General features: G+C 42.7%; 1 protein-coding gene across 3 annotated transcripts in view; it reads right to left on the reverse strand.

The window, feature by feature from the left end:
- Positions 1–9393: 9393 nt before the first annotated feature.
- The window catches only part of CFAP65 (cilia and flagella associated protein 65), a 117651-nt gene continuing 113286 nt past the window's right edge, over positions 9394–13758 (reverse strand). For all 3 annotated transcript variants that reach the window (XM_056534469.1, XM_056534467.1, XM_056534468.1), the window contains exons 32-33: positions 11844–11978; positions 9394–9589 (exon numbers count right to left, since the gene is read on the reverse strand). In XM_056534469.1, coding sequence (XP_056390444.1) covers positions 9478–9589; positions 11844–11978 — 247 coding nt within the window. In that variant the 3' untranslated portion in view covers positions 9394–9477. The remainder of the gene's footprint in view (positions 9590–11843; positions 11979–13758) is intronic.

A 13758-nucleotide genomic window follows, 5' to 3' on the forward strand; every position in this document is an offset into this window, starting at 1 on the left:
TACAGCAGCTGATAAGTACTGGGAGGATTAAGATTTTTAAATAGAAGTAATTTACAAATCTGTTGAACTTTCTGGCACCAGTTGATTTGAAAAAATATAGTTTTTCACAGGAGTACCCCCATCAAAATGCCTCATGTGTGAATGTAGAGCAGTATTTCTCAACCAGTATGCCTCCAGCTGTTGCAAAACTACAAATCCCAGCATGCCCGGACAGCCGTTGGCTGTCCGGGCATGCTGGGAGTTGTAGTTTTGCAACAGCTGGAGGCACCCTGGTTGTGAAATAAGACACTGCCAGACAACTCTTCTGTAAGGGGGAAGTTTCCCATACCCCTCCCCTATAGGACCCCGTAATTTTGCACCATGAGAAGGTTACAGGGACTTCGTGACTGTTCTGTTTTATCAGGATCTACGGAAAATGTCAAAGATAATCTGCTTATACCTGAACACAAGTGACACCCCCTGCCCTGATACAACAGGAGCTGTGTGTGGGGTTATAGGAAAGCCTGGAGGCACAACAGCCGATAAGGAACAGCCGGGATGAGAACATTAACCCTTCATCTTACACACAACACCACAAGATGACAACTCTGCTTTATTCTGCTGATCTCACAGATATCAGTACAGAACCCCCGACTCCAGGATGTAGGGATATCCGGTATTTAATATTTGATCAGAACCTTACAGTTTGCATATAAAATAAGTCTATATAAAAAGCTTCACTAATCCTATATTATATCCTGTATTATACTCCAGAGCTGCACTCACTATTCTGCTGGTGGGGTCACTGTGTACATACATTACATTACTTATCCTGTACTGATCCTGAGTTATATCCTGTATTATACTCCAGAGCTGTACTCACTATTCTGCTGGTGAGGTCACTGTGTACATACATTACATTACTTATCCTGTACTGATCCTGAGTTATATCCTGTATTATACTCCAGAGCTGCACTCACTATTCTGCTGGTGAGGTCACTTTGTACATACATTACATTACTTATCCTGTACTGATCCTGAGTTATATCCTGTATTATACTCCAGAGTTGCACTCACTATTCTGCTGGTGGGGTCACTGTGTACATACATTACATTACTTATCCTGTACTGATCCTGAGTTATATCCTGTATTATACCCCAGAGCTGTACTCACCATTCTGCTGGTGAGGTCACTGTGTACACACATTACATTACTTATCCTGTACTGATCCTGGGTTATATCCTGTATTATACCCCAGAGCTGTACTCACTATTCTGCTGGTGAGGTTACTGTGTACATACATTACATTACTTATCCTGTACTGATCCTGAGTTATATGCTGTATTATACTCCAGAGCTGTACTCACTATTCTGCTGGTGAGGTCACTGTGTACATACATTATATTACTTATCCTGTACTGATCCTGAGTTATATCCTGTATTATACTCCAGAGCTGCACTCACTATTCTGCTGGTGAGGTCACTGTGTACATACATTACATTACTTATCCTGTACTGATACTGAGTTATATCCTGTATTATACTCCAGAGCTGTACTCACTATTCTGCTGGTGAGGTCACTGTGTACATACATTACATTACTTATCCTGTCCTGTACTGATCCTGAGTTATATCCTGTATTATACTCCAGAGCTGTACTCACTATTCTGCTGGTGAGGTCACTGTGTACATACATTACATTACTTATCCTGTACTGATCCTGGGTTATATCCTGTATTATACCCCAGAGCTGTACTCACTATTCTGCTGGTGAGATCACTGTGTACATACATTACATTACTTATCCTGTACTGATCCTGAGTTATATCCTGTATTATACTCCAGAGCTGTAATCACTATTCTGCTGGTGGGGTCACTGAGTACATACATTACATTACTTATCCTGTACTGATCCTGAGTTATATCCTATATTATACTCCAGAGCTGTACTCACTATTCTGCTGGTGAGGTCACTGTGTACATACATCACATTACTTATCCTGTACTGATCCTGATTTATATCCTGTATTATACTCCAGAGCTGTACTCACTATTCTGCTGGTGAGGTCACTGTGTACATACATTACATTACTTATCCTGTACTGATCCTGAGTTATATACTATATTATACTCCAGAGCTGTACTCACTATTCTGCTGGTGAGGTCACTGTGTACATACATTACATTACTTATCCTGTACTGATCCTGATTTATATCCTGTATTATACTCCAGAGCTGTACTCACTATTCTGCTGGTGAGGTCACTGTGTACAAACATTACATTACTTATCCTGTACTGATCCTGAATTATATCCTGTATTATACTCCAGAGCTGCACTCACTATTCTGCTGGTGAGGTCACTGTGTACATATATTACATTACTTACCCAGTACTGATCCTGAGTTATATCCTGTATTATACTCCAGAGCTGTACTCACTATTCTGCTGGTGAGGTCACTGTGTACATACATTACATTACTTATCCTGTACTGATCCTGATTTATATCCTGTATTATACTCCAGAGCTGTACTCACTATTCTGCTGGTTCACAACATCACAGCTCTATTATTTTGGATCACACTCCTGGATATCACTCATGAGGTCTAATTATTTACAGATTTTCTTTATTTGTTGATACTGGAAGAAAAAAACAAGACACGTTCTATCAGTGCGGAATCTACTTTTATTATTATCCATGTGAGAAAATGGTTATAAATAAATTAGTGTTTCCCAACCAGGGTGCCTCCAGTTGTTGCAAAACTACAACTCCCAGCATGCCCGGACAGCCAACGGCTGTTATTTTTTGAAGGCTTTCCCTAATGTTAAAGGGGTACTCCGGGGGAAAACTTTTTTTTTTTTTTCAAATCAACTGGTGCCAGAAAATTGAACAGATTTGTAAATTACTTCTATTAAAAAAAAAATCTTAATCCTTCCAGTACCTTTTAGTGGCTGTATACTACAGAGGAAATGCTTTTCTTTTTGGATTTCTCTTCTATCACGACCACAGTGCTCTCTGCTGACCTCTGCTGTCCATTTTAGGAACTGTCCAGAGCAGCATATGTTTGCTATAGTGATTTTCTTCAACTCTGGACAGTTCCTAAAAAGGAAAGCAGAGTTCAGCAGAGAGCACTGTGGTTGTGACAGAAGAGAAATCCAAAAAGAAACACATTTCCTCTGTAGTATACAGCCACTAAAAGGTACTGGAAGGATTAAGATTTTTTTTTAATAGAAGTAATTTACAAATCTGTTCAATTTTCTGGCACCAGTTGATTTAAAAAAAAAAAAAAAATTCCACGGGAGTGCCCCTTTAAGCAGGATCCTGACCCTGTGGGATCAGCTGAAATAGTCAGAGGAAGTGACCTTTGACCTTTCCTTGTTTATGGCCTCTCCAGTCTTTTCCAGGACCTTGATATTTTGGGATTTTGTACCCGGTTAAGGAGATCCAAGGTGTGTCCCTGTAACAGTCCATTACTGATCTAGTGCAGGTGCGGAGATAAGAAGCACTCACTTAGATAAGGAGGACTCACCTAGTGTATAGAGGAGACAACCCAATTTACAGATGTAGCAGTGCTGAGTGTCATTTGGCAGAATGTGTAATTGGCGTTTTTTTAACAGGACTTCGCTTTCTGTGCAGTTGGGTTCACATCAGCACTCCATCCATTTTAGCGACGGTAAACAGTAGAGATGAGCAAACTTACAGTAAATTCGATTTGTCACGAACTTCTCGGCTCGACAGTTGATGACTTTTCCTGCATAAATTAGTTCAGCTTTCCGGTGCTCCGGTGGGCTGGAAAAGGTGGATACAGTCCTAGGAAAGAGTCTCTTAGGACTGTATCCAGCTTTTCCAGCCCACGGGAGCACCGGAAAGCTGAACTAATTTATGCAGGAAAAGTTATCAACTGCAGAGCCGAGAAGTTCGTGACGAATCGAATTTACTGTAAGTTCGCTCATCTCTAGTAAACAGAGCACGGGTGGTCCGCCACACAACATACTACAAGGGAGCCCGAAAAGGACCCCCCCCCCCATTCACTTTAACGGAAATCCGTCAAGTGTCGTTCTTTACGCATGTATTTTAACCAGACCATAAAAAATATAGGGGGAGATTTATCAAAACCTGTCCAGAGGAAAAGTTGAAAAGTTGCTGAGTTGCCCATAGCAACCAATCAGATCGCTTCTTTCATTTTTCAGAGGCCTTTTCAATAATGAAAGAAGCGATCTGATTGGTTGCTATGGGCAACTCAGCAACTTTTCCTCTGGACAGGTTTTAAAGGGGTACTCCCGTGGAAAACTTTTTTATTTCTTTTAAATCAACTGGTGCCGGAAAGTTAAACAGATTTGTAAATTACTTCTATTAAAAAAATCTGAATCCTTCCAGTACTTATTAGCTGCTGAATACTACAGAGGAAATGGTTTTCTTTTTGGAACACAAAGCTCTCTGCTGACATCACGACCACAGTGCTCTCTGCTGACATCTCTGTCCATTTTAGGAATTGTCCAGAGCAGCATATGTTTTATTTTTTATTTTATTTTTGTCAGTCTCCAGTTTTCCATTTCTGGGATTAGATTGGCGCAGACGCTGTTGTTATGTCACGATCCATCCATAACCTTCTTCTTCCATTGACAGCAAATAGCATTTAAAGGGGTACTCCGGTGGAATAAAAAAAAAATAATAATGTTATCAACTGGTGCCAGAAAGTTATACAGATTTGTAAATGACTTCTATATAAAAATCTTAATCCTTCCAGTACTTATCAGCTGCTGCATGCTCCACAGGAATTTGTGTAGTTCTTTCCAGTCTGACCACAGTGCTCTCTGCTGACACCTCTGTCCATGTCAGGAACTGTCCAGAGCAGGAGAGGTTTGCTATGGGGATTTGCTCCTGTTCTAGACAGTTCCTGACATGGACAGGAGGTGTCAGCAGAGAGCACTGTGGTCAGACTGGAAAGAACTACACAACTTCCTGTGGAGCATACAGCAGCTGATAAGTACTGGAAGGATTAAGATTTTGAAATAGAAGTAAATTTACAAATCTGTTTAACTTTCTGGCACCAGTTGATCTGAAAACTTGTTTACACCGGAGTTTCCCTAGATATTCTCTTCTTTTTTTTAAGTTGCAAAAATTTTTATGTTTAAGTTTTAAATTCCTGTTGATCAGTGAGTAAGCTTCCAGTATATGCTGTGACTTGTAGTGGCAGAAAATCTGCGGTATAGCAGGGCTATACACACACACACACAGCGCTGCTGTACACGTCTGCACAGTGTAATAGCCTGTTTCTGGAAAGCAGTAAAGTGTCAGGACAATAATGGCTGGGCACGCTGCCAGCTCTAGATCCGGTTGGATGGAGAAGAGGCGCAGGGTTCACGGGGCGGCTCTACGGTTAGAGGGAAATGGAGGTGACGTCATAGCGAGTTACCATAAGGATTGTGGCTCCACAGTGCGTTGTGTGGGTCTATGGAACACTGCAGAGAGTAACAACTGTCTTTAACTTTCTACTATACTAGTGTTTCCCAACCATGCTGCCTACAGCTGTTGCAAAACTACAACTCCCAGCATGCCCGGACAGCCGTTGGCTGTCCGGGCATGCTGGGAGTTGTAGTTTTGCAACAGCTGGAAGCACTCGGATTGTACTATGTATTTCAGTTCCTCCCCCTCTTCAGGATCTCTGCTTGCTGCAGGCTAAATGTAAACCTGAATGAAAACCTGTAAAATCCTAATATTCCTTAAAGGGGTATTCCGCCCCTAGACATTTTATCCCCTATCCAAAGGATAGGGGATAAGATGTCAGATCGCAGCAGTCCCACTGCTGGGGACCCCTGTGATTCCCGCTGCGGCACCGCGCTATCATTACAGCACAGAGCCAGTTCGCTCTGCACGTAATGATGGGGCCGGCTCCGCCCCGCGTGATGTCACGGCCCCTGTATTGCCCGTCATTACGCACAGAGCAAACTCGCTCTGTGCGTAATGAGAGCATGGTGCCGCAGCGGCGATCCTGGGGGTCCCCAGCAGCGGGACCGCGGCGATCTGACATTTTATCCCCTATCCTTTGGCTAGGGGATAAAATGTCTAGGGGCGGAATACCCCTTTAAAGGGGTACTCCAGTGGAAAAAAAATATTTTTTTCCAAACTGGTGCCAGAAAGTTAAACAGATTTGTAAATTACTTCTATATAAAAGTCTTTATCCTTCCAGTACTTATTAGCTGCTGTATACTACAGAGGAAGTTCTTTTCTTATTGGATTTCCTCTCTGTCTGACCACAGTGCTCTCTGCTCTTTTTTAATCAACTGGTGCCAGAAAGTTAAACAGATTTGTAAATTACTTCTATTAAAAAAAATCTTAATCCTTCCAGTACTTGTTAGCTGCTGAATACTACAGAGGAAATTATTTTCTTTTTGGAACAAGGTGCTCTCTGCTGACATCACAAGCACAGTGCTCTCTGCTGACATCTCTGTCCATTTTAGGAACTGTCCAGAGCAGCATATGTTTGCTATGGGGATTTTCTTCTACTCTGGACAGTTCTTAAAATGGACAGAGATGTCAGCAGAGAGCACTGTGGTCATGATGTCAGCAGAGAGCTCTGTGTTCCAAAAAGAAAATAATTTCCTCTGTAGTATTCAGCAGCTAATAAGTACTGGAAGGATTAAGATTTTTTAATTGATCATTTTTGAAAGTGGTCGGGCTCTTCTCGGCTGTCCGCAGCAGATTTTCCGCAGTGGAATTTCCGCCACGGAAAATCTGCTGCGGACAGCCGAGAAGAGCCCGCCCACTTTCAAAAACGCGGCGGAAAACCCGGAAAAAAATCCGCTCGTGAGAAGATACCCTTAAACAGATTTGTAAATTACTTCTATTAAAAAATCTTAATCCTTCCAGTACTTATCAGCTGCCATATGCTCCACAGGAAGTTATTTTCTTTTTTAATTTCTTTTCTGTCTGACCACAGTGCTCTCTGCTGACACCTCTGTCCATTTTAGGAACTGTCCAGAGCAGGAGCAAATCCCCATAGCATACCTCTCCTGCTCTGGACAGTTCCTGACATGGACAGAGGTGTCAGCAGAGAGCACTGTGGTCAGACAGAGGAAATCCAATAAGAAAAGAACTTCCTCTGTAGTATACAGCAGCTAATAAGTACTGGAAGGATAAAGACTTTTATATAGAAGTAATTTACAAATCTGTTTAACTTTCTGGCACCAGTTTGGAAAAAAATATTTTTTTTCCACTGGAGTACCCCTTTAAGGAATATTAGGATTATACAGGTTTTCATGCATTACATTAAGCTTGCAGCAAGCAGAGATCCTGAAAAGGGGGAGGAACTGAAAGGCATAGTACAATCCGTGTGGTTCCAGCTGTTGCAAAACTACAACTCCCAGCATGCCCGGACAGCCAACGGCTGTCCGGGCATGCTGGGAGTTGTAGTTTTGCAACAGCTGGAGGCAGCCTGGTTGGGAAACACTAGTATAGTAGAAAGTTAAAGGGGTACTCCAGGGAAAAAAAAAAAAATTTTTAAATCAACTAGTGCCAGAAAGTTAAACAGATTTGTAAATGACTTCAATTAAAAAATCTTTACCCTTCCAGTACTTATTAGCAGTTGTATGCTACAGAGAAAATTCTTTTCTTTTTGAATTTCTTTTTTGTCTTGTCCACAGTGCTCTCTGCTGACACCTCTGTCCGTGTCAGGAACTGTCCAGGGCAGCATAGGTTTGCTATGAGGATTTTCTCCTGCTCTGGACAGTTCCTGACACGGACAGAGGTGTCAGCAGAGAGCACTGTGGTCAAGACCAAAAAGAAATTGAAAAAGAAAATAATTTCCTCTGTAGCATACAGCTGCTAAAAAGTACTGGAAGGGTAAAGATTTTTTAATAGAAGTCATTTACGAATCTGTTTAACTTTTGGGCACCAGTTGATTTAAAACATTTTTTTTTTCCAGTGGAGTACCCCTTTAAGAGCAGACAACCCCTCGCAATCTAATTCTGGGAGTTTCAGAGGCCGCGGCGTGCATCCAGTTAGCTGGGTCACTCACAATATAAGTTATTGTGTTTCCAACAAGTCTCACACAATGGCGGTATGACACGGAATCACTCAGGCAGCGCGGGGCAGGTCCCGGTCAATCTGTCTTTACTTTTGTAAAATGTGAAATTCATGGATTAATGATCACTCAAACATATATATATATATATATATATATATCAAGGAGGTAGGAGGCTCCTTGTACCTCGGTAACACAGTTACAGTACCTAATGCATTCACCATTTATATCCTTATATGAAGGGGTTATCCAGGATTAGAGCTGATTTCTTTCAAAAACAGCGCCATGGCTGTCCTCAGGTTGTGTGTGGTATTACAACTCAGCTCCTTATATGAAAGGGTTACGCAAGATTAGAGCTGATTTCTTTCAAAAACAGCGCCATGGCTGTCCTCAGGTTGTGTGTGGTATTACAACTCAGCTCCTTATATGAAAGGGTTACGCAAGATTAGAGCTGATTTCTTTCAAAAACAGCGCCATGGCTGTCCTCAGGTTGTGTGTGGTATTACAACTCGGCTCTTTATATAAAGGGGTTATCCAGGATTAGAGCTGATTTCTTTCAAAAGAAGCGCCATGGCTGTCCTCGGGTTGTATATGGCATTACAACTTGGCTCCATTCCCTTCAATGGAACTGAGCTGCAGTACCACTTACAAGCTGAGGACAGGGGTGGCGCTGTTTTTGAAAGAAATCAGCTTTTTTTCTAACCCCTTTAAAGGGGTACTCAGGTGGAAAACTTTTTTTTTTTTTTTTTTTTTTTAAATCAACTGGTGCCAGAAAGTTAAACAGATTTGTAAATTGACTTCTATTAAAAAAATCTTAATCCTTCCAGTACTTATTAGCTGCTGAATACTACAGAGGAAATGATTTTCTTTTTGGAACACAGTGCTCTCTGCTGACATCACGAGCACAGTGCTCTCTGCTGACATCTCTGTCCATTTTAAGAACTGTCCAGAGCAGCATAGGTTTGCCATGGAGACTTTCTTCTACTCTGGACAGTTCCTAAAATGGACAGAGGTGTCAGCAGAGAGCACTGTGCTCGTGATGTCAGCAGAGAGCTCTGTGTTCCAAAAAGAAAATAATTTCCTCTGTAGTATTCAGCAGCTAATAAGTACTGGAAGGATTAAGATTTTTTTTTTTATAGAAGTAATTTACAAATCTGTTTAACTTTCTGGCAACAGTTGATTTAAAAACAAAAAACAAAAAAAAAAAACGTTCACTGGGTAATGGATTTTCATAGGTCCTAACTGTCCCACCTTCCAGCTGTTGCAAAACTACAACTCCCAGCATGCCCGGACAGCCAACGGCTGTCCGGGCATGCTGGGAGTTGTAGTTTTGCACCCAGGTGGGAGATCCTATGCCAGTGTCCTTACATCACCTGGCACAAAATGTATATGACAGAAGTGGAGTTCCCCTTTAAATCTTCCTGCAATAAGTAAAGTGCTGTTACTGGGCAATGATTCATGGAGACGTGTTATTTTACACTGTGTGCTCCTGGATGACCGCAGGGAGAACAGGTTCCGGAGCTTCTGCGGCTGGTACATCGTGTGACCCGGAGACGGTGCGGGCTGACGAGGTCGGAGTCATCCCCCTGTCAAAAAAAAAAAGAGATCTGGGATGTGATATAGGTTCCCGAAAAAACCACAGAGCTGTTGACACAGCTGGAAAGTGCAGTAAAGACACCCGGACGGATAGAGCGCCTGCTGTGGACAGATACAACACTGCAACATGGCCGATCCTGCTGGATTTATTAATGGCTGACATTGCGCCCTATGCAAACATATACACCACCTATTAAAGTGGTACTCCACTGGAAACATTTTTTTTTTTTTTTTAAATCAACTGGTGCCAGAAAGTTAAACCGATTTGTAAATGACTTCTATTAAAAAATCTTAATCCTTCCAGTACTTACTCCTTCCGCTGTATGGTCCACAGGAAGTTCTTTTCTCTTTGAATTTCTTTTCTGTCTGACCACAGTGCTCTCTGCTGACACCTCTGTCCGTGTCAGGAACTGTCCAGAGCAGGATAGGTTTGCTATGGGGATTTGCTCCTGCGCTGGACAGTTCCTGACACGGACAAAGGTGTCAGCAGAGAGCACTGTGGTCAGACAGAAAGGAAATTCAAAATGAAAAGAACTTCCTGTGGAGCATACAGCAGCTGATAAATACTAGAAGGATAAAGATTTTTTAATACAAGTAATCTACAAATCTGTTTAACTTTCTGGCACCAGTTGATTTAAGAAAAATGTTTTCCAGTGGAGAAACCCTTTAAGGTGTCGCAAGTTGGCCCTAAAGTCGCATGGGAGGAAGGCGCACCCCCAGCATGCTAGGCCAAGCCCCCATCAGCGCGAGTGGCAGAAATCCACTAAAGTTGCACTTAGAACTGGAGATTTAAAAGGGGTACTCCGGTGGAAAACTTTTTTTTTTTTTTAATTAACTGGTGCCAGAAAGTTAAACAGATTTGTAAATTATTTCTATAAAAAAATCTTAATCCTTCCAGTACTTATTAGCTGCTGAATACTACAGAGGAAATGGTTTTCTTTTTGGAACACAGAGCTCTCTGCTGACATCACAACCACAGTGCTCTCTGCTGACATCTCTGTCCATTTTAGAAACTGTCCAGAGCAGAATATGTTTGCTATGGGAATTTTCTCCTACTCTGGACAATTCTTAAAATGGACAGAGATGTCAGCAGAGAGCACTGTGCTCGTGATGTCAGCAGACAGCTCTGTGTTTCAAATGGAAAAGAATTTCCACTGTAGTATTCAGCAGCTAATAAGTACTGGAAGGATTACGATTTTTTAATAGAAGTAATTTACAAATCTATTTAACTTTCTGGCACCAGTTGATTTAAAAAAAAAAAAAAAGTTTTTCACTAGAGTACCCCTTTAAGCAAACATTTCCCATTTATACCCCAAAATTTGCAAATTCAGAGGATTTGCACCGCCGGTGCGGCTGTGGCTTGTTAAATGTTCCCCTGTATCTATATCCATACTAGACATCTTAGACCAGTGTTTCCCAACCAGGGTGCCTCCAGCTGTTGCAAAACTACAACTCCCAGCATGCTCGGGCATGCTGGGAGTTGTAGTTTTGCAACAAACTGGAGGCACCCTGGTTGGGAAACACTCTCTTAGATTTATTTCAGTATGGGGGTCACATGTAGCAGATTTGCAGCCAATGGGTTCTGCTTGCAAATTTTCTGCTGCGGTAAAACACGCTGCAGATGCGCTACGAGTGTCTCTACCTATAGGGTATGTTCACACGGGCAGATTACCTGCAGAATTTCCACAGCGTATTTGCAGCGGAAAATCCGCACCAGATAATCTGCTACCATTGAATTCAATGGGTCCGAAGGAAAATCGGCAAAACTGCCTCAATGGCGGATTTTCTGATGACCCATTGAAGTCAACGGTAGCAAAATCCGCTGCGGATTTTCCACAGCAAATGAGCTGCGGAAATTCCGCAGGTAATCCATCCGTGTCAACGTACCCATAGAGTAGATTTAAGTGGTCTCCAAGCTGTGGACCTTTTGATGTTGCAAAACTACAACTCCTAGCATGCTCGGACAGCCGTTGGCTGTCCGAGCATGCTGGGAGTTGTAGTTTTGTAACAGCTGGAGGTCCACAATTTGGGGACTAGTACCTACGTGCCATCAATGTCTGGTTGTTTCTATACGTCCCATCGACATTGATGGAAAGTGGTGGGTGTGTAGTATCTTTTCCACCAGAAACAAAAAACTGTGCACCCATGTTCTCTGTCTCTGGGGGTCCCTTATGCCCCCCCCCCCCCCCCACTGATCATCCTCACCAATACTTCCCTGCTACACTGCCCCCTCTGTTGGCATACCTGGGAGTTGCAGGTGGCAGAGCAATGACACGAGGCCGGGTGGTGAGAACGACTTCTCCGCGGTTGGCTTCCGTCACAATGTTCTGTATTGTGTTTTCCAATATGGCCTCTACAAGTTGGCTGAACAATGGAGTCCTGGAAAAGAGATGGAGAGTGAGAAAGGGCAGAGTGTTACATAAGGCCGGCGTATTACAAATCTACACTTTAAAGGCCTCATACAACACCGTTTATTGCCGGCTACAAATCCACCATATTTGATGTGCAAACATTAGTAAATTTATAGGTTTTTTTAAAAAAAATAAACATTTTTTTTGAGAAATGCCCCTTTTCCCTGATGACCACGCCCCTTTGTAGGGTTGTATGAGAAAAGTGGAGAATTAGTAGGGGTTTTTGGATTATTTCTCGGAAGTTCTGGCAAATGACACATGCAACACAAAAAAAACCTACAAAATCTACTCCGAAAAGTCTTAGTAAATGAGGCCCAGTGTGCGCTGAAGGCCATTATTTTTTTTTTTTGCGCCAAAAAATGAAAAATCTGACCAACTGAGAAAACCCGAAAAAGGGGCTTGGCTGCTGGGAAAAGGGTGGGTGGTTGCCGAAAGAGTGCGCGTCTCGGACACTTTTAAAAAATCCCAACATTTTTGAAAAATCAATCACAACAGATTTACTAAGGTTTCCACAGAAAATGTGGTGGATTTCAGGAAAACCCGACAGATCAGAACAGGTGTAAAAAAATAAAAAAAATAAAAAAAATAAAAATGTAGGGAAAAATTTGTAAATACTGTGGAAAAATAACTGTTGGGAAAAAAAATCCACAAAGAAAACTCCACTCAGGGCCAATATTTTGCAAAAACAAGTTTGTAATTTTTATTTTTATTTTACTGCCCTATTTTAGTTAAAAAAAATTAAAACAAAAAAAAAGAATACAGTTCATTTTGCACCACTGTGTAAAAAAATAAAAAATTAAATAACAGGCATAACTCATAACAATCGTTAACATAATGAGAATGTTGATTATTTGTGGCCCTAACAAATAACAACAAAATATGACTGTAAAAGGGGGGGGGGAAAACGGCTGCAAAAAATTGGAAAAAAACAGCAGCAATTTCTACAACTACCGTATTTTTCGCTGTATAAGACGCACTTTTTCTTCCCCACTGGGGGGGGGGGGGAAATTTGGTGCGTCTTATTGGGCGAATACACACCTATCGGGTCGGTCCCTGTGGCCATCAACGGCCGGGACCCGCGGATAATACAGGACATCACCGATCGCGGTGATGCCCTGTATTAACCCTTCAGATGCGGCGATCAAAGCTGACCGCTGCGTCTGAAGGGTAAGTGACACTAACCCGGCTGCTCAGTCGGGCTGTTCGGGACCGCCACGGTGAAATCGCGGCATCCCGAACAGCTTACTGGACACCGGGAGGGACCTTACCTGCCTCCTCGGTGTCTGCTCCGGGCCGGGATCCCCTGCATGGCCGGCGCTCTCCTTCGACGTCGTCACGCACGCCGTCCCGTCATCCAATAGGAGCGGCGTGCGTAGCGACGTGATGACGGCGACGTGATGACGGCGACGGAGAGCATGGATCCCGGGGAAGAAGACGTCCGGAGCGTCTGGGACACCCCGGGGACGCGGCGACAGCGATGGAGGGACATCCAGCGGCAGCGGTGACGGGTCCGGAGCGGCGGGGACACGTGAGTATTACTTCCTATCCAGTGGTCTTCAACCTGCGGACCTCCAGATGTTGCAAAACTACAACCCCCAGCATGCCCGGACAGCCAACGGCTGTCCGGGCATGCTGGGAGTTGTAGTTTTGCAACATCTGGAGGTCCGCAGGTTGAAGATCACTGTTGGGTGCAGAATATTTTTTTTCTAGATTTTGCACCTTTAAAATTGGGTGCATCTTATATGCCG

The sequence above is a fragment of the Hyla sarda genome, chromosome 8 (assembly GCF_029499605.1).
Source record: "Hyla sarda isolate aHylSar1 chromosome 8, aHylSar1.hap1, whole genome shotgun sequence".
Taxonomy (NCBI): Eukaryota; Metazoa; Chordata; class Amphibia; order Anura; family Hylidae; genus Hyla; species Hyla sarda.